General features: G+C 47.2%; 1 protein-coding gene across 3 annotated transcripts in view; it reads right to left on the bottom strand.

The window, feature by feature from the left end:
- The window catches only part of LPIN1 (lipin 1), a 125,399-nt gene that overhangs the window by 4,079 nt on the left and 96,454 nt on the right, over positions 1 to 24,866 (bottom strand). For all 3 annotated transcript variants that reach the window (XM_065928598.1, XM_065928599.1, XM_065928600.1), the window contains 8 exons: positions 22,883 to 22,975; positions 19,538 to 19,617; positions 13,757 to 13,883; positions 12,356 to 12,504; positions 11,752 to 11,838; positions 7,082 to 7,234; positions 3,460 to 3,574; positions 1,524 to 1,627 (listed from right to left, as the gene is read on the bottom strand). In XM_065928598.1, coding sequence (XP_065784670.1) covers positions 1,524 to 1,627; positions 3,460 to 3,574; positions 7,082 to 7,234; positions 11,752 to 11,838; positions 12,356 to 12,504; positions 13,757 to 13,883; positions 19,538 to 19,617; positions 22,883 to 22,975 — 908 coding nt within the window. The remainder of the gene's footprint in view (positions 1 to 1,523; positions 1,628 to 3,459; positions 3,575 to 7,081; positions 7,235 to 11,751; positions 11,839 to 12,355; positions 12,505 to 13,756; positions 13,884 to 19,537; positions 19,618 to 22,882; positions 22,976 to 24,866) is intronic.

Here is a 24,866-nt window from a genome sequence, read left to right as displayed (position 1 = left end):
TAGACTCCACAGGTAAAAGGACCATCTTGAAAATGAACATCTGCTTGAGGAGAACCTAGATCACTAATTTACCAAAATACAACCCCTGGGAAGCTGCTGGACCCAAACTCCCCCAGTCTTACTCCTCCATACGAGGAGGGCCCCGCAGGCCCCCTAGGGTGGCTCAGGCCAGAGGCAGCTTTCCAGATCTCCAGTGACCAGGCCAACAGGGGTACAGCCTCTGATACAGACAAAGCAGGATGACATCTGTCTGCCCGACATCACCCAATGACAGGTGACATTACCCAGTGGGCACAGCTGAGTACACATGATCCACTCGAAGCAGTTAAGAACCCAAAGCAAGACACATCCAAGTCAAGAGGGGCCCCAGCCAGCCAGGCGGCCTCCCTGCAGACAGTAACCCTGCTGGGCCCACGGCCTCAGGGATGAAGGGCTTTGGCCAAAAACACAAGAGGAACTCTTAAGAGTCACACGGTGATGCTTCTGGAAGAATATTATTATAGGTCAGGATGTGAAGAGCTATATACATTCCTCATCTTTAAATATAGCGTCTCATGATATTTTAATTTGGTTACATTTCTCATTCACATTCTAGGCTTTCAAAGCATATTTGGCAAATCTCAGCCAATAGTTTTCAAATTCATGCCATTCCACTCTGTAGCAGCATCTAATTACGCATTTAAATATTCAGCTCAGAGGTGGTTGTTACAGCAGCAATAGTCATTGTTCAGTTGTTAAGTCCTGTCCAACTCTTTGTGACCTAATGGTCTGCAGTATGTACACCAGACTCCTCTGTCCTCCACAATCTCCTGGAATTTCCTCAAACTCATGTCCATTGAGTTGATGATGCTATCTAACATCTCATCCTCTGTCGCTCTCTTCTCCTTTTGCCTTCAATCTTTCCCAGCATCACCGTATTTTCCAATGAATCAACTCTTTACATCAGGTGGCCAAAGTATTAGAGCTTCAGCTTTAGCAACAGTACTTCCAATGAATATTCAGGGTTGATTTCCTTTAGGACTGACTGGTTTGATCTCCTTGCTGTCCAAGGGACTAGTCTTCTCCAGCGAAAATGTGAAAGCATAAATTCTTTGCTGCTCAGCCTTCGTTATGGTCCAACTCTCCCATCTTTACATGACTACTGGAAAAACCATAGTTTGGACTGTATAGACTTTTGTTGGCAAAGTGATGTCAATGCTTTTTAATACAGTGTCTGGTTTTGTCACAGCTTTTCTTCCAAGGAGCAAGCATCTTTTAATTTCATGGCTGCAGTCACTGTCTGCAGTGATTTTGGAACCCAAGTCACTGTTTCCACATTTTCCCCTTCTATGTGCCATGAAGTGATGGATCTGATTTAATTCAGGTTGTCCAAAACTTAGGTTGTGGACAAAATCTGAGAAATTAAAACATGTTTTCTTTGTAGGGCTTAAAGGTTAAAATGCAGGCAACCAAAGGATTAGAAAGGTATACTGTTAACTGTAAGACGTCACTGCAAGGTCATTGCCCATGACAGTGATACTCACGAGGAGATGTTGGTCTTGGCATGTTCCTGCACGAGCTCTCCTTTGGGGTTCACCGTGAATATCCTGTTCAGAGACACTCCCACTTGCTTGTACGAGTATACATCCTATATTTGGAGAAGTGTCGATTAATCAGAAGAAGAGAGTTCATTGTATATACAAATATGTGATTTTTCAGATTTGATACAAATACAAAGGTAGAAAGGGCAGACCTTGGGGATATGGCAGATTCAGATCCAGATGCCACAACCAAGCTAGTAAAGCCAGCTGCATAAATGTTTTGGTTTCGGGGTGTACATAAAAGTGATGTTTATACTATATTGTATTCTGTTAAGTGTGCAACAACTTTATGTCTCTAAAAAAAATGTGCACACCTTAATTAAAAAAGACGGCTGAATTGACACATAGACACTGGCACGTATAAAACAGACAGCTAACGGGAAGCTGCTGTGTAGCACAGGGCTCAGCTTGGTGCTGTGATGACCTAGAGGGGTGGGAAGGAGAAGGCTCAAGCGGGACAGGATGTAAGCATACTTAGAGCCGAGTCACGTTGCTGTACAGTGAAGACTAACACAACATTGTAAAGCAATTATCCTCCAACTACAAAAAATGCTATGATAAAAAAACTCAACTGTTGAAAAATGCTAACCACCATTTCTGAAAGCAGCAGTGAGCTTCCAGTGAATCCTAGTAGTCACACAAGAGATCACTGATCCCAGATCAGCACAACATACAAAACCATGAAAAAGCTTGGAATAGCGCAAGAATTACCAAAATGTGACATAGGGACAGAAAGTGAGCAAATGCTGGTGGGGAAAATTGTACCAACAGGCCCGCTTGATGCAGGGTGTTTCAACTTTGTTTGCTGAAACACAAACTTTCAACTTGGGGGAAAAAAAAGTGCATTACCAGCAAATCACAACAAATCAAAGCACAATGAAACAAGCTCCACCTGTATTACAGAACTTTGATAAAACCAGAACAATACCCCCAAGTAGAGTCAAGAAATAATCTCTCTGGATGTGAAACTAGTAAGTCAGTTGTCCTCTATAGGCCTCTGCTCACTCATCTGTTGAGGAGCTGAGTTAAAAAATCAACCACCCACTGCATCCCCTGCAAGTCTAACAACTTTCCTTTAAGGTTCTTCACTCACCCATTATCTTGGGCAAGAGTTTCGAAAACAGGAGAATTTGATCATTAGGAAGCCCCAATTATATTCTCTAATACGATGAACTTTCCAGCCAATTTGGGTGGTATGCACAAAATCTCAAAGTATGACTCTTGCCACAGAAAACAGCAACATTCACATAAGACACTGAATTCACGTCTGTGCTCTGTGGTTTCGTGGTTCCTTTCCTGTAGAAAGGGTCTAATCCTATTTAACGTTCTCGTTTTGCTAATTCAGCACATAATCTCGACTGTCAACTTTCTAGTTTCAAATTTCAAGCTGAAACCCATGAGCCCACCTTCAAAAAAAATTAGAGGCCATGAAATGAAGATGCTGTCCTTGCCTTCAGATGCAGGCAAGTGGATCTTTAGCAGCTATGTCTAGGAGGAGGAAGGTCTGGCCTCACAGTGGAGTCTAGGCCAGCCTTTCAGATGATGGTTGTCAGCTACTGCTGCTAAGTCGCTTCAGTCGTGTCCAACTCTGCGACCCCATAGATAGCAGCCCACCAGGTTCTGCCATCCCTGGGATTCTCCAGGCAAGAACGCTGGAGTGGGCTGCCATTTCCTTCTCCAATACATGAAAGTGAAAAGTGAAAGTGAAATCGCTCAGTCATGTCTGACTCTTCGCGACCCCATGGACTGCAGCCCCAGGCTCCTCTGCCCATGGGATTTTCCAGGCAAGAGTACTGGAGTGGGTTGCCATTGCCTTCTCCGATGGTTGTCAGAACAGTCAGTAATTTCAAGAGCGCGGATATACCCAACTACTACTTACAGCTGGTCGGTTTCCAAAAGCAGCATAGAAGGGTTCTGTGTTCGGGAAAAACAGGTTTTTGATGTCTGTCAAACACTGGACTTTAAACTTCTCTGGCTTCTTTTCGATCACTTCCCTGTTAAAACAAATCGATAAAATAATGGGTCAGTGTGAGTTTATTAAGAATTCATTAGCATCCAACTGTTTTTAATTGTCAAAGATGCTGGGATACTGAGTGCATTCATATCTTTGGAAATTAAATATGTGTAAGTCAGCTAAGCCATGGGATTGCAACAGTCAGACACAACTTCAGAGGAGGCAATGGCACCCCACTCCAGTGCTCTTGCCTGGAAAATCCCATGGACGGAGGGGCCTGGGGCTGCAGTCCATTGGGTCTCGAAGAGTCGGACACGACTGAGCGACTTCACTTTCACTTTTCACTTTACTTCATTGGAGAAGGAAATGGTACCCCACTCTAGTATTCTTGCCTGGAGAATCCCAGGGACAGGGGAGCCTAGTGGGCTGCCGTCTCTGGGGTCGCACAGAGTCGGACACAACTGAAGCGACGTAGCAGCAGCAAGTCAGTTAAGCCATCCCAGGAAAGCACTAGACAGAATGTGAATCCATACTTTCAAGTCTGCCCACAAAGAAAATGCCCTGGAGCAGAGATTTTGCTGAAGACCTCGACCAATCATCCAAAGAGCAAAGAATTCCAGGGCACAGAAGAAAGAGCCTCTTGACTCTCTTCATGAGGCCAACAGGACCTCAGAAACTAAACCTAAAGAGGTGAAGTAGGTGGAAAGGAAGGTCGGTGCAAAGGTTCTAAATAAGTGAAAAACCTCACTGCCATAGATTAGAGAAGACCTAAATAAATGAAGAAATACACCATCTAACTGAACTGGGAGATTCAATATTATAATGATATTAACTCTCTATTGGTATATAAAGTGAAAGTGAAGTTACTCAGTTATGTCCGTCTCTTTGTGACCCCATGGACTATATAACCTACCAGGTTCCTCTGTCCTTGGGATTTTCCAGGCAAGAGTACTGGAGTGGGTTGCCATTTCCTTCTCCAGGGGATCTTCCTTACCCAGGGATTGAACCCGGGTCTCCTGCATTGCAGGCAGACGGTTTACCATCTGAACCACCAGGGAAGTCACCTATTGGTCTATAGATTCCCTGTAATTTCAATTAAACTCACACCAGGTTGTTGTCTGTATGTTTTTACAGAGCGTGATTTGAATAACACAGATGAATAAAGACCAGAAATAGAGGCTCACATTTATGGGCCCTCGATTTATGACCCTGACGACAAGTCAGAGCAGAGGAAAAGGGCAGCCTTTTCAGCAAATGGCACTGAGGCAACTGAACATCCATAGAGGAAAAAAAAAAGATGGACACCCTACTGCACTCTATGTACAAAACACAATTCCTGGTGAATTACAGACGTCAGTGTGAAAAACACCACCTTTAGATAAAATATGGGAGACTTTCCTTGGGCCCACAGTCAGGAAAGCTTTTTCAATGCACAGAAAGTACAAACTATAAGAGAAAACGATCTGTCCAACTAGACCAAACTCAGATTTATGTTCATCAGAAGCCATAAGCTGGGGCAAGATACTTGTAGTACTTCTAATAAAGGCCACATCTACAGAATCTGTAAGACTCTTACAAATTAGAAGGAAAACAAGGGAAAGATGTGAACAGGCATTTCACAGAAGATGACGCCCAAATGGCCCAGAAACACAAGAAGCCATCTCTTTCCCACCAGACTAGCAGAAATGGAAACAGCTGACACTGGGTAGGCAAGAAAGGAACGCTGATGGGAGGAATATCCAGCACTGTTTGCTGTTGGTGCACAAATTATTTCAACCACTCTGGACAACAATGCGCAGTGATTTAAGAAAGCCAAGCATTTAAGAAAGCACACTCTGTGGCCCAGGAACCCCACTCTTGAGCATCCCTATGAGTGAATAACCACAAGTGACCCGAGCACCCATCAACAGTAGAATGGATAAACGGGCGGTGGTAGAGTCCAACCACAGCACCGACAGAAGCTAAGACAAGCCAGTGATGGCCACTCCCAACAATCCTGGAGACATAGTATTGAGCAATAAAAACAAGCTCCGGGAGGACACACAATTTGTTTACATCAAGTTCACAAATGAGCACAATTAAACATACTGGTTAGGATTACATGTATTTGCACTGATTACTTAGAGGAACAGGGAGGGATGAACACAAAATCCAGGGAGAATGGTTACTGTTCCTGCCCAGGGATGAGGGATTTGAGCTAACAGCACTTGGGGCACAATGGTTTATCCTCTGGCTTTATCTGAGTCTGGGGCCCGCTAGGGTTCACTGTTTGATTACTGGATGATCTCAAAGGTCCCTTTCAGCTTGCATATAGAAATACTGTGTATATATATATGTGTGTGTGTGTGTGTGTGTGTATACAGTATGTGTGTGTGTGTATGTGCTAGTCACTCAGTTGTGTCAGACTCTTTGTGACCCTATGGACTGTAGCCTGCCAGGGTCCTCTGTCCATGGGATTCTCCAGGCAAGAATACTGGAGTGAATAGCCATCTTCTTCTCCAAGGGATCTTCCCGATCCAGGGATCAAGCCCAGGTCTCCTGCATTGCAGACAGATTCTTTACCATCTGAGCCACAGGGGAAGCTCATATACAATATGTGTGTATATACACAAACACACTGCATAATTTTAGAACTATTCTTCTGCAGCTTAAAAAAAAATGTAATTTAGATGATGATGGTGATGATGGAGATGATAGTGATAATGAATGGTGATCATGATGTTAATGATAACAGAGCCCCAAACTAAGTATCAGAAGTCCCAGAGGCTGGTCTTGGCTCTTCATGGACTTCTGTGGACTCTAGAACCCTCCTTAGCACTATAAGGGCCTCACTGTTGACATCTCAAGACTCATAGAGACGTGAGTGGCTGTATAAGTCTCAAAGTTTGATCCACTGCAGGACACCGCTCTGGGCCCCCAGCTCTAAGGAGGCTGCTGTTTTTCTGTCCCCACCCCAGGAGGCCAGACTTAGTTTGGCTTGGCTGCCCTGAATGTGGGCATGACGATGAAGGGAGAAGGGTCATTGGAAAATGGGCTGGTGGCGGTCTGTAAAAACAAAACGGTGTGACCAGGCCTCAAGGAGTCCCAGGTCAGGTGGTGGTGGCTGCAGAGAGGCCACGTAACCCAGCCTAGGTCCCCGATCAGACAGGAAGCACATGGATTCTGAGTTGCTAAGACGCAGGCCAGAAGTGCTAGGTTTGGGGAGGGGGCAGCTCCCCACAAAGGAGGGCAGCATAAGCCAAGGCTCCAAGCAGAGACCACCTCTCTGGAAAACGGAGACTGCATCCAGGAACCAGAGAGAATGAGGCGGGAGAGGAGGACAAGGCAGGTGGCGGAGAGCCCGTGATGCCGAGCTCGTGGCCGCCATGGCTTTTCTCCCGAGGGCCATGGTGGGCCGACAGTAGAAGCTGAGGGTCGTGGGGCCAGACCCACCCTTGAGGATGAAGCCTCCAGCGCCCCGCATGGAGCGGAGGTGTTGGTGGGGAGGAGGAGTGAGCAGGACAGGGGTCCGGAGCCGGCCCACAGGTGGGGGCAGGCCGAGCCTCACCTGTGCAGGGCGGAGAAGAGGCTGCTCGGGCTGAGCAGCAGCGGGCCCTGGGGCAGCACCGTGCCGCGCTCGTTGACCCAGTGCAGGTAGCCCCGCGTCATGTCCGCCATGCCGATGGCCCGCGCCGAGCAGTACAGAAACTTGTACCCGTTTCTGAAAGAGAGACAAGACGTTCGCCGTGAGGGGCATCGCACACTGGAACCGTTTCGTGTGCACAAACCCTGATCCGCATCTGCCCTGTGAAGACGGGCTCTGTTGTAATTGCCAAGCAAGAGGCCACCTCCTCTAAAATCTCATTTTCAACTGAACCCCATTTGCTGTCATTACTGAAGCACCTTCCTGGCCTCACTTGGTTTAATCCTCATGGACACCTCATTCCTTCCACTTTACTGTTAGGGAAACTGAGGCTGGAGGCACCAAACTGGCCAACCTACCTGCACTGGGATCATTCATACCTCTCCATGGCTGTTCACCTGTATCCTTTATAACCCTGATAAAATAAACAGGTGAATATGTTTCCTGGAGTCTTGTGAGCCATCGCCAGTCCTGAGGAGGGGGTGTGGGACCCTCATTTTGTCCTCAAGTCAGGCAAAAGTGTGGGTAAGCTGGGGACCTACCACCCAAAATTGGTGTCTGAATTTGGGGCAGCCTTGGGGGAATAAGCCCTTAACCCGTGGGGTCTGCACCAACTAGGTAGTGACAGAATTAAATTAAACTGTCAGATACCTGCTGGTATCTGCAGAGAATTGGGTAATTGCTTGTGAAAAACAGATCACATGGGAATATTCTTCGGTTAAATACAATTTTATTTAGTAGAAATGAATTTCCCTTTTTTTGAGACTTTGAAATCCTAAGAATCCCAAAAGACATGGTATAAATATTAAATAAATGCCAAATTCAATGCCTTACTATAAAGACAGAATGTAAGATACATCCCATTAAGAATTTCTGTATTGATGACATGTATTTTAATGTATTGGATTTAATGTATATTTTAAAAAATTTAAACATCATCTATGGGCTTCCCTGGTGGCCCAGTGGTAAAGAGCCTGCCTGCCAGTGCAGGAGACACAGCAGACATGGGTTTAAAGCCTGGGTCAGGAAGATCCCCTGGATGAGGGCATGGCAACCCACCCCAGTACTCTTGCCTGGAGAATCCCATGGACAGAGGAGCCTGGTGGGCTACAGTCTATAGGGTAGCAAAGAGTTGTACACAGTTGAAGCGATTTAGCACAGTACAACATAAACTACCCACTTCCCATCCCACTTACTGCTCCACTTTGACTGTTTCACACTGACCAAAGGACCTGCCTCAAGATTCTCCTAGTAATATGTTCTTTAAAACCAGGAAACAGGGAAGAGCTACAATGCAGAGAATCTACAAACACCAGCTTATCCAGAGCACAGAAATGTATCTGAAAATCAAGCAACCTTTTTAAGGATACATCTTTGTATCCGAGCTGTCTAATTAATGTAATTTTTTTTTTTAATCACTATTTCTGTATACAGGTCTTCACATCAAAGTCCTAAAAGCTGCCGCCTGCAGGGGTCTGAAATGCTCATTTTATTCGAGCTTTGATTTGCAAATGCTCTTCATGGCTGGATCACGTCACTGGCTGTCCTCGCTGGCTGGCCTTGCCGAGCAAGTGTTTTGCTTCAAGTGCTGTTTCTAAACTTAGCTGGAAAACCAGCTCCAGGATGTCCTAACCAGAGGAACGCCTGTTAGTGGCAACAGGGATCCCCTTCCAGAGCCTTCACCCCCAGGGGAGCCATGTGAAAGACCAGGTGTCCCCACCACTCGCTCGGTGGGCAGGCAGCACCCCGCACAGCACCCAGCACAGTCCCTGGTGCCCAGCAGGGTCTGCCATCAGTGAGATCCTCGGGGCACTCACAGGGGACTGGCTTGAACAACACACACGCTTGTGACTTCAATCGCACAACCCAGGGGCTCAGCGCAGCTGCCCTAGCAAAGACCTAGGGGATCGTGCAAGCCAGCTTCTCACTTTAGAGAGGAGGACACTACAGCTGGCTACGGGGGACGGATCGGAGGGTCTACAGGGGGCTGAAGGCCCCTAGAGCCCAGGTTCACGGCTCCCTCCCACTCGCCACATGACCTCCTCCCTTCTGGGCAGACAGCGATGATGCAGTAACCTGAGGGGAAAGACAAGAACTGCTGTGGCAGGAGAAAGATTCTAATGAGTCTGCTAATGATCGCTTCCCATCCTCACCACCCTGACTTCAGAGGATGCATTCCTCAGGCCACAGATGAACTGTTTATCTATGGAAACACAGGAAGCAGTCACTCTAAGTCATGGAGGCACTGATTTGGTTACATGAATATCACAATATTCATCAAGCAATACAGGAAATTAGAACAATTATTGTCTGTTCTCTAATCCTTCTTGGCTCAATGATCTAGATATTTTAGGAGTCAGTCCTTCTTTTCTTTCTTTCCACTTATTGAACACATATATTTGAATGAGGGAGTCTTCCAATCTCTTCCATTTGTATCTGCTAGAGTTCTTTTTAATCAATAACCAACTCAGCTTTTTAAAATCGATAACCAAGCAAGCTTTATATCCTCTCTGTGAACAAGGTAATAATCAACCTGACAGCTCATTTCTCATGGGCTGATTTACTCAAACAAGTTATTACACCTGGCAAAAAGATAAAAATTGCCCTTATTTTCTGTTGTTTCCAGGTAAACGGTTATCTGCAACTGGTCTTTCCATTAGAAAAATACTGCAGAGTGTAAAATGTAGGAGGGACCCAAACTCAAGGAAAGCAGAAATTCAAGAGCAATCAGTCCAAAACCCCGCAAGGAAATGGCCTCTGCTCCCTGGTACTCTACATGCTGAATGTTTCTCTGAACGCGTCTCTGAGTAATCACAAACATGACATCAACAGAAACGACCTCCCAACCTTTGCCAGTTCTCAATCCCTGTACTTTTCCTGGGTGTGGCTGCCTAAGACCTGGAGGAGGTGGTGTGTGAGATGCTGCCTGGATGGGTATTTGCTCTAACCAGCTACAAAAGCCAATGCCACGTCCAGCCTGAGCGAGTACTCCATGATGGCACCTGGGCCACCCAGACAGGGCGAGCCCTCGGGTGCCAGGGAGGCCAGAGGAGGAGGACACAGAGCTGCCCGAGTATCGATTCTGGCCTGGAGAGGCTTTGTGAGAAACCATGGGGTCTGAGCATTACCGGCGGGAAACCTGCGAGAGGCAAATATCAGAGGTAAAGGTCCTCCAAGCAGGAGCCATCAGGTGAGGAAAAGTGGGAAGATGGGAAAACGAAGGATGAGGTGGGGAACAGTCAGACTGGGGTCGGGCAAGAAGTTATGGGGCGAAGCCGCCGAAATCGGGCACTAGCAGAAGCCTGACCCAACACTGCTGGGTTTGAGAGCCATACAGAGGGGTCTGCACTTGCTTGTGTCTGGAGCCCCTGAAGGCCACAGCCAAGCTGAGTGAGGGTTCAAACGTCGCTGGTCTAACCCCGTGGGTGCCAATGAGAACACGCATCAAACTCGGTGAACAAGTTAAGTGTCAGGCTCCTTACTCTCAATCGCACCCAAAATGAAAACACCACAAGTCCTCTTAACTCTCAGATCCTCATCCACAGACTGGACTCATTCTAAACCAGTCGATCAAACAAAAGAATGATCAGGCATTCTTTGGTAAGCAAGATAATTTTTGTAGGAAAACCTAAGAGAGACACAAATCAATACCAAAAAATTTCAAAAACGCATCAGCACCTCCCCTCCCTTTTTTTTAATATTACAGTAAGACCAAGAATAGATTTCTGTTCCAAAATCCAGAATCAGTCAGGCTGGGAACTACTCAATATTCTGACCCACAGGGGTTTCTTTCGACTAAAAAATAGAGGCAGTTTTCAGCATCAGGCTAGTCAAGACAGTTCATCAGTACATTAATCTTCAAGGCAAAGTGTCAGCCATGGGGAGGCTGTGGGCGACTCCAGTCCACAGAGAGATGGAAGAAGTGGAATTAAGCACCTGCTGGTGTGGGGGAGGGAGACCCCAAAGGCTCTGAACCCTGGAGATGAACCAGTGCAGACGCAACGGACCGGGAGCTGGGCCGACCAGGACTCCAGGGGGCTCTCCCTGGTAGCAGCTATGGGAATACGGACCAATCGTTCTAAGTCTCTAAGCTTAGAAATGATAATACTTGCTTCTCAGAATTACTCTAAGAATGAAGTGAAGTGACACATGTGCCTGACGCTTGAGAGCAACTCAAGATGTATGTTCCCACCCTGATGTCCTGGGTACGGGCCCCTCAGCAGAGTGCTCCCCGGACCAGATGGACGAGATGGGCACTGCAGGCTGGCCCACAAAACCTGCTTGGAATCGGGACCGTTTTTAGCCTAAAATACATCCCATGGCCAACGTCAGGCTACCATGTGGTCACCTGACTGTGAACCTCGACCTGAACCCTGAGGCTCACCATCTTCCCTCCCCATCAATTTTCAATATCCTGACCACTTCTTTTCTTGCCTTTTGGTACTGAATTCAAATGCGGAACTGGCAGGCTTCCACCATGCGTTCCACCACCACCCCCGCCAACTCTCCCCGGCTGAGGGTGCGCCTGTCTAAGCCAGCCCAGCAGGAAAGGTTATGTGTGCAGACTGCCGCGTGTTCCCTGGCTGTGGACTTACTGGCTCACTTTATGGTATAGCTTGGCGATGCCCTGGTGGGTCCAATCCTTCCCCAGCGTGGGCAAAATGTGCCCGAGAGTATCTGATCTGAATAAAGACAGAGAATAGAAAAATTAAATGACAAGGGAACTGCATGAACAGCAAGTTCCTACTGGCTAGCAAAGGGAACTATAGTCGATATCCCGTGACAAACCACAATGAAAGAGAATACGAAAAATACACACAGCTGAGTCACTTTGTTGTACCGAAGAAATTAACACAAGACTGTAAATCAACTACACTTCAATAAAATCTTTTTTTAAAAAAAGAGAAAGGCGGGCATCAATAAAGGAAAAAAAAGTTCACTCTGATTCACTGTACCAGAGAAGACTCGTTAAAAATGCAAGTGAGATACCCAACTTGCTCTCTGGACGGAAACCCTGAGACTAAGCAATGATGTCAGGGAGCCGCTGCCCCAGAGGGAAGAGATCCCCAAGCCCCCTCTGCAGCTGTTTAATTCAAGGAGCCCCAGAAACTGAACTACATGAGCCCCGAGAAGCCCCAGCAAGAGGAGCCAATGCGCCTCCAGGCCCAGGGCCCACAGCCCCAGAGCAGCAGGACTCACCTAGTGATGGTCCCATCGATGTCAGAGATGACCACCTTGTCGTCCCAGTTCCACAAGTAGATGGTGCCCTCGCAGCGGCACGTGCCCTGATACTGCGTGGTGACGCTGAACACCACGTCATTGGGGCCGTTCTTCAACTTCAGGCTTTTCTGAAAGACAGGAGCTCTGTGTCCTCTGGAGGGCGAGGCCCAGGGAGGGGGCACGTGGTTTCTGTTCCATGAGAAACCAGATCTGGACTTTTTTTTTTTAAATCACCCACCCTAGGACACCATACAATTCCATCCCTGTCTTGCTCTCGATAAGGACGGTTCTTTCCAGGACTGGGGCAACTTGAACCCCAGCCCCCCTCGCAGGCCTACATGTAGGGCAACTGGGACATGTTCCCCAGGGGTAGGTGACAGGCACTGGGGCTCACGGCAGGAAATCATGACCCCAGACTGGGATGTACTTCCTTGCCACGGCTAAGCGTAAAGGGTCACGACCAGCAAAATGAGTCTAAGCCAAATGCAGAAATACATTCCCCACACCAGTCATGAGTATGGATGATGATGCACAGAGACTGGAAGAAAGCAGTCTCGGTTATCAAGCACGTCTCATGTCCAGAAGCACAGAGGCCAGGCTCCAGGAAATCACTCCAGCTTCTGAAAGCAGAAGCCCCTTTTGGGGGTTCTGAATCTCTGCTCCAGGGCCCTCAGGTGCCAGCTAGCTGGCGGCCAGAGTCCAGGTCGATCCCAGCACTGCTGGAGGGGGCCCCTGCCACCCAGCTGCTACTCTAGGACCGCAGGCTACAGGGGTCTGGCCTGTCCCTTCTCTTTTCCCATAAAACATCATCATGGCTAGGCCCGGCTGCCACGAACTCTTGGGACAGCTGAACAGAGATGCCCACTCACTGTCTGCTCGTGGGAAACAGGGTCCAGGCCTGACTCAACCTGGTGGGACAGATGCACAGAAGTGGACACCGTGATTAGGATGGCCCCTGCTACCGGCAGGTCTCAGAACCCATCACGAGTGCTCCAGCTTCCCCCAATTCAGGAGAGGCGCTGACCTAACAAACATCTCCGGGAAAGTGGAAACGGCTCCGTGAGGTGTGGTCTATCAGTCATTTACACCTCGAGACAAACACCCTCAGGCCACCCTCCTCCATCACTTGAGACCAGGGCGCCTCCAGGGCAGACACAGGGGAGCGTGGTTGGACAGGAGCCGGCCTGGACAGGAGGCACCGAAATGTGGGGGGGATGTGAGCCCAAAGAGGAGGGCAGCGGGTACTGGGACAGAGAAGGTGCTTGAGGCTGACGCAGGGCGGGGAGGTGGGGGGAACCCAGTCCATGGAACCCGCCGAGCACATGCGGCAGGAGCCGGGCCGGAACCCACGTCGCGGCGGCGGGAGGAAAGGGCCCTCACCAGCTGCTCTGATGTGAGGCGCAGGGTCTTCTTGTAACTGACGCTGGACAACAGGGGGAGGTGGCTTGTGCTGGACGGCTTGGCGGCCGCGTGCTCCTCGTCACTAGAGGATGACTCATGCTTTATTCTGGAACACACAGTGATGCAACCGCCAATTAGGAAGTCCATCTGGGCAGCCATTAAACATGCATTAGGCCAGAATCGATGACAGAGTGCTGTCCCTGGGGCGGTCACTTAGCAGACACCGTCACTAATCCCATTCATGAGGCTCCTGCATTATTCACCCGGGGTCGCCACTCCTCATTCAGGTGCCTGCTTGCTGGCATCAACGCTCTATTTTAAACTGAGAGGCTCCCCCCATCCTCCCTGCAGCCTCGGAGGGCACCCGTGTTCTCTCTTCTCCCATCCCAGGCTGCCGGCCAGGCCAATCACTAGGAGCCCAAATGTTTCCTACACGTCCAAGCCCATCCGTTCCCTCCAAATACACAATTCCAAATAACAAGGTCACTCTAGGGACTTACAAACAGGTGCCAGGGAAGCCAAGGAAGACCTCCCCACCCTCCTCCAGAGCCCCTCAGCAGCCATGAGCCACACTGCATTCGCCTGCACAGAATTCAGGGCTCCAGACCTCTCCACATGGCGGGAGGCGGGGAGAAGGGCCTGGGAGGTGCAGGTGGGGAGCAGGCTCATTTTCTCCAAATAACCTGTATAAAGCATGTCAGCAAATAACTGCTCCCTGGATTCGAATCCTGCTATGGCACCATCCCCAACCTATAGACCTGCTTCCCAGGACCGTCTTCTTTAAAAACGCCTTAACACCATACAAAGTGCTTCCTAAACGACTATTAGGCTAAAGGGCAACGGCTTAGTGATCTGGAACAAACCGGTCCCGAGGCCCTGGGTGCGCACCTCCCCATGAAGCCTCTTGCTCAGCACATCACTTTACGCAATACTCAGCTTCTCCTGGTGTCTCAGGAGGCTCCCGCCTTGTCTGCAGTGCCCTGGCCTTCCCCCTTGCCTCCCCAACCCTTCTATCAGAAAACGGTCGGGTGTTTCCTCTGCAACTTGTTGCTTTCTTGCCCCACGTGTTCATTCCAGAAGCAGTTCCTACAACCCAACACCACCCTGAACTAGGGAGATGCAAGGGAAGCCCCACTATCCTGCTTCTGTGTTGTTTCTCCCAGCTCTTTCCCCACCCAAAATGAGCTGCCCCTCCCCAGGGCCCCGCTCTTGGCCCTACAAGGGGTGGCCCCCAGTGGGCAGTGGGCTGGTGGACTGGAGCTCAAGCCACCAATGCTCCTAGGCACCGTGCCAGGCATAAAAGTGAAAGTGGAAGTGTTAGTCACCCAGTCGTGTCCCACTCTTTGCGACCCTGTGGACTATATCCCGCCAGGGTCCCCTCTGTCCATGGGATACTCCAGGCAAGAATACTGGAATGGGTTGCCATGCCCTCCTCCAGGGGATCTTCCCCACCCAGGGATCAAAGTGCAAGGCATGGAGGATACAGCAAACTGCCTGGCCCCAGCTCCCTGGGGCTTTTTGTCTGAATAATCACAACACAGCAGGACAAGGGCTACACCAGGAGGAAAGAGGGTGTCCTGGGAGTGGCTGAGGCCCCGGGGCAGAGAACATCCTGGGTTTTGGCTGGACTGGAGGCCCCGGAGCTGTGTGAATCAACCACAGCTGAAGTCCCAGACTTGGCCATCACGGGGTCACAGCCATGGTAAATGAGGGTGGGGACGGGACAGAGCACGCACACTAGAATCCTGATTGGTCCATGGCAAGGCTAAGCCACATGCAGACAAATCAAAGTCTGTGACATCGAGGACAGGTTCCAGGTAGAGTGGAGAACTGGGACGCCCAGGTTTGAAGCCCAGGAACTTCAGGGTGTGTTCTCCTGCTCAGACTATTTTCTCTCTGGCTTGATTTCCTCATCTTAAAGCAAAGGGAAGCAAACAGCATCTCACACAGCAAGAGATCCCAGGAGCCAGCAGGTAACAGACAGACAGACATGCATCCCAGGAAAAACCTCACAACCACAGAATTCCTCCCTGGGCCTCAGTGGCTTGTCTGTAAAATGACACAAAAGCCCCTCTCCATCCCAACCCTTGCCAATCCTAAGAGCAAAGCTGACCCTTCTGAGCCAACAACCTAGAGGTTTCACACAGACAGGTACACATGGTCCTGGAGCCAAAGCAGCCTGACCAGAGCCGGGGTGGGAACCTAGGGACAGGCAGCTACAGGCCCCTTGCTGAATTGGGAAATGTTTATGTTCCATGCAGACAGTTTGGAGGGAAATTAGATCCTGAGATCCAAACGTGAACCGAAGCTCGCAGTGACTACAGACTGACGTGAGCTGCTGGCGAAGTGCAAGACAGGCGGGTGAGCTCTCAGCTCCATCTGCCGCTTTAAGACAAAACCCCAAACCCCTCAGTCAGTGCAGCAAGCCTCATTTGAGGGAGCATAGGCAGGAAAACAGAGAGACAGAAACTGAAACAGGAGCCATACTTCTGAGCTGGCAGTCCCGCTGGAAGCGAGGGTGCATCAACCTTGGACCTGGCCGCCCCCACCCCCACTCCTGCAATGGTCCTTAATGTCACTGGCTTTGCAGCGTCTGCGAGAAGCGACAGGACAAAAAAACAAAAGGGCTCATCTCACTCAAGTATCCGTGATCAGCCGAGGAGCTGTGAACAACACTGAAGTTCGCACTTGTCAGTGTACAGTTTCCGATGGTATTTTAATGACTTGCATGGTGACAAGCTGTTTGCTCAATTATGAGACTTCAAGGACTGTTCTGTCAATCACAAGTCTGTCAATTAGGAGAGCACTCCAACACTTTTTTTCCCAGGCAATTGCATGAATCTAATTAGCAGATGAGGATGCCAGTAAAAATGAAAAGATGCATATGGCTCAGGAGAACTTCATAGGAAGGCTTTTCAAAATCTCAAATCCTTTTCGCCAAGAGTCAGTTCTTCATTTCTCAGGTTTTGTAAAGAAGCGTATGTAGCATGACTAACTCAGAGTGGTCAATAGTCTATTTCTATTTAACTGGACAAAGCATTTGTGTCAACACCTGAATAGGACCGTATCAGTTCAGTTCAATCACTCAGTCGTGTCAGACTCCTTGCAACCCCATGGACTGCAGCACACCAGGCTTCCCTGTCCATCGCCAACTCCCAGAGCTTGCTCAAACTCATGTCCATCAAGTCAGTGATGCCATCCAACCATCTCATCCTCTGTTGTCCCCTTCTCCTCCCACCTTCAATTCTTCCCAGCATCAGGGTCTTTTCAAATGAGTCAGTTCTTTGCATCAGGTGGCCAAGAAAATCCGTAATGCTTTAGACAAACTGTCAGCCAATCTTCCAACTGGGGAAGAGCAGCAGAAGCGACTTGCTGCTTGGTCTACCCCACGCCCTCCGGGAGTCACCACACCGCTGCTGAAGAATACAGACCCTATACCAGCCGCTATTGTGTTCTGTCCCTCCCTTTAAATCTCTCTGAGCCTCTGGCCTGCTGTTCCCAGGTCTCAGACTGGCATATCACAGGCTGGACTTGGCTGACATCCTGCGTTTGGCCCGTACTACGCAGTATAATTTTAAAACCCTTGCAACTGCATGGTTAGGACGAGCCTGCGTCCTACAGAGCCACCCTCCTGACGCAGGCACAGCCCACGTGGCCTTGCTGGGTCTTACGCTCTGGACCTCCTTTCCCAGGAAGCTATGAGCTCAGATCTGATGAGCCAACTTTTGTGGGGTGTGTCAGTCTTCTGCCCATTTCCAAGATGATGGAAGAAACACTGAGGAGCTGAGGATTTGCCAAAGACAAGAGAGAAAGTCCCAGCTCGCGCTGCCTGTTATGCTTGGAAACTACTGTGGGACAGAGAGGTTCTCAAAATGTTCCCTCCATTCCTAGTGCAGCAGTTTTAACGGCTGGGTTAAACTGCTTGGGACAGAAGGGTGGCATCTCTGCTCCTATCTCCTTGCCTGGGCTGCTCTTGGCACGGACATCATGCTTGTTCCTTAGCTCAGATTCAAAAAGGAGTTTGCCCAAAGCCAGGACTCCAAGCCAGATCTGCTTGACTCTAAAGCCTGCCATGCACTGCCTGCTGCTTCAAACAACTACTTACCGAAAACCCACTGACTTCCTTCCCGATTACTGCCTTACCTGCTCAGGACTGTGCACTCTTAGCCGAGCTCCATCTTGAACACACCTGCCCTCTCCCTTCCAAACTCACTCAAGGTACACTCAAGTTCCAGGTCGGGGGACTTCCCTGGTGGTCCAGTGTCTTAGCCACTCCCAATGCAGTGCTCCCAATGTCTTAGTGCTCCCAATGCAGGAGGCCAGTGTTTAATACCTGATCAGGGAACTAGATCCCACATGCCACAACTAAGAGTTCGCATGGCACAATTAAAAAAAAAGATCCCGCATGCCATAAATGAAGACCAAAATTCGACATGCTGCAACCAAGATTCAGCACAGCCAAATAAATAAATAAAATATTATTTTTTTAAATTCCGGGTCAGGAAGGTATCCAGATAATCATGCTGGAAAGCCCCTCCCCAGAGAATGAGCCAGAGACGGAGAGTAAAGAATAGAAAAGAAACACACAAGCAGGTCAACCATTCTCCCTTCTCCAGGGCAGACCTACACGGGGGCAGGTGGGAAGGAGCTGTGCCAGGGAGGAAAAGAAAGGGTGTCCTCCAAAAACAAAAACAGCCCAGCTGAGAGCCCGCCATGCAGTTTTATCCGGCCCTACACACTTTTCTCACACAGAGGACAATAAAGAAATCAGACTGTCTCCTTCGTGACACCTACATGCGTTTCTAGTTCCAACAATGAATTCTAGAAATGACATCGTTTCAGATACAGAGCTATGGCCAGGAAGCCAAGGACTGGACGGCTAAGCTCACCTTCCCTAGGAAACAATAGATTGGGAAAATCTCATTGGCTCACTAACAGTACACTTAAGGTATGCCTACTCTGCGTCAGGCACTGGCTTGGCCTCCGAGGCATAAAAGGATGGAGGTAGGCAGCTTGCCTTCAATGAATATGTCAGAATTTTCTGCCTGTAAATAAGAAATGCAATCCTGGTTCTCTTAAGCACAGGAATAATATAAGGGCGAGGTCTGTAAAGTTGTTATAATATATCAGATCACTCAATGTTGATATAACAACACCATCAAATTAGTGGCTGATGGCACTGCCCTCAGAGGAGTTACCCTCAAATCCCATAGCATCAAAACAAAAACACATAACAAGCAGGTTACCCTGAAGATAAAACCCTACTAACGTGGATAAGTTATCAAATTCTAATGTCTTCTAGGCCAAGTTAATATGAATCCCTATCAATACTTAACATAATAAGTCCTGGTAAGTGATTAAACCATAGAGAATGGCAAGTTCCTGCAAAAGGGGCACTTGTTTGCACATCATCCCCATATCACCCATATCATTATTTATCACCAGAACCCCTGTTATTACCTTCTGCAGACTGAGAGCTATCACGTTCCAAGACCATGAGGAATGCTCTTGTGACATTATCTCATTTACTTTGGAAAGTCAGTATCTATGGAGGGCTTCCATTTGATTCATGAGAAGATCAATTTCAGTAAATTACTCCAGGTCATTGAGTAAATGACAGAGCACCAGGCCTGTAACCCAGATCGGTCCGGATTCAAGGCCCAAGCTAATTCTGTGAACCCCATCAGCATCTGTGAGGCGTGTGCCTTGACTTTGGACACAGACAGGGGCTACAACACCCCAAGATGACTGGCACTGTACCTGGTGGCCATGCCCAGCTGTGACGGCTGCTCCCCAGTACTGTGGCTCTTTCCCGCCAGGCACTGCTCTGGCTTACTTTCCTGGAGAAGAAGACGACAAGGAAATCATGGACACAGCAAAAGGAAACCACCTGAGTGACAGCAGGTATTCCTTGAAGCGCTCCCTGAAGTCCAGGGCAGGGCCCCAATGCCTTCCCCAGTGGCACACCCCACCCCCAGGGATGGCAGGTTCTAGTTATTCCTTTGCTTAGCCATCCTCTACAATTGAGCTGAGAAACATTCTTGACAAAAATAAGTCTGTTTTCCATAAGTGTTTGTGGCACCAAACCAAGGCTCCATAATCAAGGCAGCTTATGCAAATGCTTTATCAAGGGCTGCTTGGATACGCGGGGGCTTTCAAAATATTTTCTTCTAATTGCTGATAGAAATGCCTGAAAATATTTTCACACCATATTTTGCTTGAGAAAAACATGGACGCATTCTCTTTCTCAATCCCGCATGGTCTTAATAGAAGATGCTCCCTTAATGTACTGCCAGCGCTTCGGAATATTGAGAGCTCTGGGCCGGTCCTGCTTCTCTGGCTTGAAAAGCTCAGGCAAGTCATGGAATGTTTCCATTTCCTTTTCCCACCAGCAAGGCAAGGGTCATGACATGCAGCTTCTAACAGTGTCGGGAGGACCACAGAGATGCTACACATAAACCCAGAGCCTGGTCTCCAGCAGGCAGGGGAGGCAGAAGACATCCACCTGCCAGCAGACATCACAGAAAGTCCTCACAGGCCAGACGGACGTGTCAAGAGACAAAGGCTTTACAATCACATCTCCTCATCTATGGTCATTCAGTCTGGAGGAAGGTTAATGCATTTAAAGTTGATAAAGAAAACAAGTGATAGAAACAATATAGCAGGGTGACTAGCTTAACACATGATGGGTCCAGGCCATTTTCAAAGATTCTTTAGCTTTTTATACGCACGCAGATAAATGATGTGAAAAGAGGCCCAGTGATGTTTAATCTATCTATTGAGGCAGGTAACTCAGCCACCACTATTAACAATTCTTTATTAAGACTTGTTCAAAAATACATGTCTATCTAAAATGTGTTTCATGTTTTTAAGAGATATTTCATAACTCTTCCTCATTTCATGCTGGCATTCCCCTCAATTCCAACTAATGAGACTCTAGATACTCTGCAAAAAAAAAAACAAAAAAAACCAGGTCCTTAAAATAGTCTTTTGTCTAAATTCCAGAACGTTCTGTTCTCTAGTAAAGGAATCAGAAAGGACTTTTCCACTTTAAGTCTCCTAAAGCAAAGTGAATGCTAGCTATAACGTGTTTATACCCTCTTAGAGGAAATGAGATGGTCAGAAAAGCTCAGGGATGCTAACAGAAAATGCCCCAAAACAGTGCTATCTTGGTAAAAAGACTTCCAACAGACTCTTTCCCTTTGAACTAATGAAATAAACAAACTGAGCATCTGAGCTTTTTTTTTCACTCTTGTAATAACCAACTCAGCTACTGTCCTCAGGGTTTTTTCACACTATATTCCAAGTGTGATCAGCATTCCCTCTAATATCTGCCGAAGCCCTGCTCTGGGTTCAGTCTGGGTCCTAGGGAGACCACAAGGATCAAAGCCACACGTGGTCTCTGTCTTCATGGAGTTTAGGGTCTGGAGGGGAAGGAAGGGTTAATCAAACAGTCACACTAATCAGTGTATAATTATAAATACTGGCAACATTTGTGAAGGAAAAGTTCACAGGCAGGGCCATGAGGGCAGAGAACAGCAGACCAGATCAACCTGCCAAGAAAGGGCCATTTAAGATGCTAGGTAACTAAGTGAAAGGGATGACAGGGGTCCTAAGGACACCAGGCAGAGAAAATAACACATGCAAGTGTCCTGGGATAGAAGTGACACCACAGCAGAGAGGTCAGGGGGAGATGGCAGAAGATGAGACTCTACAGGGAATCAGGGGCCAGGATACACAAGGCCTGTGGACCATGTTAAGGATTTTGGTCTTTAAGAATCTGGGAATCCACTAAAAGCTTTCAAGAAGGGAGTAATATAAATTAGACTATTACCCTAAACAAACCAAGGCAACTACAGAGAACGAGGAAGAAGAAAAGGCAGGAGTGGATACAACTGGACCATTTGCAAGTAATTCTAGGAAAAAGATTGCAGCCTAGATTTTTGGGGGTGAAGATGGCGAGAAATGGAAAACTGGAGCAACATACTGGATGGTAAACTGAAAGGAGGGGTGAGGAAAAAAGGAAGTATTAGCTTACTGATGGACAGTGGTATCATTTTCTGAATATGGTCCAGCAAAGGAAGAACTCTCGAGAAAACCATCAGTTTGATTTTAGAAATGATGAGTTTGAAGAGTTGAACCATCCCCGTGGAGACATCTGTCTAGCTGGGAATTTGATAAATGAATGTGAATTATAAAATATCTTCTTGGTTAATAAAAATGGAGTCGTCGTACAGGCGTGGGTGAGGTTGCCTGGGAAATAACAGGCAGACTTTGAAGAAGAGAGGTTCCTAAGACAACCCTGTGACAGTAGTAGTATTAGTCGCTCAGTTGTGTCTGACTCTTTGGGACCCCATGGACTGTAGCCCGCCAGGCTCCTGTCCATGGGATTCTCCAGGCAAGAGTACTGGAGTGGGCTGCCATGCCCTCCTCCAGGGGACCTTCCCCACCCAGGGATTGAACCCAGGTCTCTCACACTGCAGGCAGATTCATTACTGTCTGAGCCACCACCAGGGAAGCCTGAGGACCCACGTGTACAGCGGCTGAGCCAGAGGACAAACAGCCCCTGGGGCAGGGGGTGGGAGGGGCAGGTGGACACACTGACATGGAAGCCAAGAAAGAAAGTGCTTCCAGAAATAGACTGAGAGGCTGGTAAAGGCCTGAAGAAAAGTATAAGCATTTATAGAAACGGAAACCAAAGTCATGTATATTTTAGACATGCTACTGACATGAAATGACTAACAGGAATCAGTCTACACTACAAGTCTGCCTTGCTAAAACTGTTCTCGTGAGCAACAGGAAGATATTTTACTTAAACATTTAAAAAAAAAAAAAAAACCAGGTTAAATCTCTTTTTTCTATAGATGAAGAAACGTTCCAGAGCGGGAGTGACCTGACCACACTCTCCAAGCTGAGAGGTAACAGATCCAGGAGGTGAGGCCATCTCTGCCCACCCGTCCAGGTCCTTCTCCACCTCCCCTTGTTCTGTGCTGCCTTCACCTGCGTGGTGGCAGAGCTGGCTCCTGGCTCAGTGTGACGGCTTTGCTCACTGACACACGAGCCCTTGTTGAGTCAGGCAGAAACACTTGTGTTTTCCAGGCTTACCTCTTTGATTGTGGTGTTTCTTCCCCTCCATGAAAACCACCATCTTCCTCCCTTTCTGGGCATCTTATCCCTCATGATAGACTCCACCGTGGCCTGTTTTAAATGGATGGTAACATAAATAATGGAACCAAAAAAAGATCAACTTAGCACATTCAAACCAAAAAACACGCACATGCAAATTAAAGTAAGATTTAAAAAAAAATAAAGAAAAAAAAAACAAAGAAAAATCAGAGAAAACACGACATACTATTTGTGGATTAAAAATTTTCGAGAAGCAAAACCTAATGGCATCCAAAATTACATTAAGGTAACTTAAGCATGAAGACTTAAGAAGATGTTAAAGGAATAAACAAACAACAAATAAAATACAACACAACAACAACAGAAAAAGAAAGCATTGAAAATCATTAGTGATTAGTCAGACAGCAAGTTTTCAAATTAAAGTGGTTTACTGATTAAGATACTGTTATTCTCAATAAGATGATTATAAAATGAAAAATGAAATGATTAATATGAGGTACAAGGTAAACAGTTTTAAACAAAAAGTAAAATGCATGGAATCTTTATAGTATATGTAAATTTCCAAATTTGGGCAAACTGAATATTCATAGATGTATTTGAATACCAATTACCCTACTCCTCTTATTTCATCCATATATTAAACAAAACTTCAATTAGGGGGAAAAAAAGGATTATTTTCAAACCTAGACAAACTGGTTGTAAAGTTCATTTACAAAACAAACAGAAATGGCCAAGAAAACTGAAAAAAGTAGGCATAAGTCTGGCATGTGTGTGTGCTATGCCGCTTCAGAATACTGGAGTGGGTTGCCATGCCCTCCTCCAGGAGATCTTCCCAAACCAGGGATTGAACCCATGTCTCTTCTATTTCCTGCACTGGCAGGTGGGTTCTTTACCACGAGTGTCACCTGGGAAGCTCAGGCATAAGCCTTACTAGATATTAAAATATATTTAAAACTTACAGTAATTAAAAGAATGCAGTCTGGGGACATAATTTAACATTATCAGAACAGAAGACAAAGTCCAGAAATAAACCTAAATTCACAGGGGAAAGTAATATAAGATAAAGTTGTAATTGCATATCAATGGGTAGAGAGTTATATAATGAAAGGTATGGAGATAATTAGGGAGTCAACCACGACCCTCTCAGTTGACTCTCTGGGTGAACCACCCCTTTGTTTCTCACCATCACAATCAAAACTCTGCTCAAGAATCAGAGTGCACTATGTTCCATGAAGGCAGGCTCAATGCTGGGGGAGAAACTTAGATTGTTCTGCACCATTCATGGCCATTCCATTGTGTTGCCAAACAACTGGCTTAGGGATGATCTTGTGACCAAATTGTGGCCAGTTAAATGTGAGAAGCCTGTCTCTATCCTTCCTATTTTGGAGGCTTGTATGAGGAGCTGTTGGATAAAACAGTCATCTTGGGATCATAAAGGGGAAGCCAGGAAAGTCAGAGAAGCTCATCCAGCTTCATCCAGCCTAAACTACCAACCTCTAAGATTCTTATTATGTCAAATAATAAACCCCTGTTATTCCAGTCACTTGTAGTCATTCTGTTTCCTGAAACCAAAGCATCCTGATTCAATAACCAGATGAAAAAAAAAAAAAAAACTGATTTCATTTCTGATACCTCAACTCATGACTTTCAAAAAAAAATCAAGATGGATCAAAGATTTAAGAAAGTGCTGGAAGAAAAGACAGAGCCTATTTTCATAAGTTTTGGAAATGGAAAGCAGGGCCATTCCAAGTGTGACACAAAACCTAGCAGCCTCCAAAGATAAGACTGATGAAGTCTCTGCATAAAAATAATTTCTATTATTAAACAAACACCAAAAACAGAGTCCAAAGAATTACTGACAATCTGTATAATATTTAGGCTGCCTACCACAAAGACTAATTTCTTTAAGTTCAGGAGTCATGTGTATTTCTTTTTCTGTGAACTATATAGCCTTTATCAGTAA

The sequence above is a fragment of the Muntiacus reevesi genome, chromosome 3 (assembly GCF_963930625.1).
Source record: "Muntiacus reevesi chromosome 3, mMunRee1.1, whole genome shotgun sequence".
Taxonomy (NCBI): domain Eukaryota; kingdom Metazoa; phylum Chordata; class Mammalia; order Artiodactyla; family Cervidae; genus Muntiacus; species Muntiacus reevesi.
This window is presented reverse-complemented; position numbering and strand designations above follow the sequence as displayed.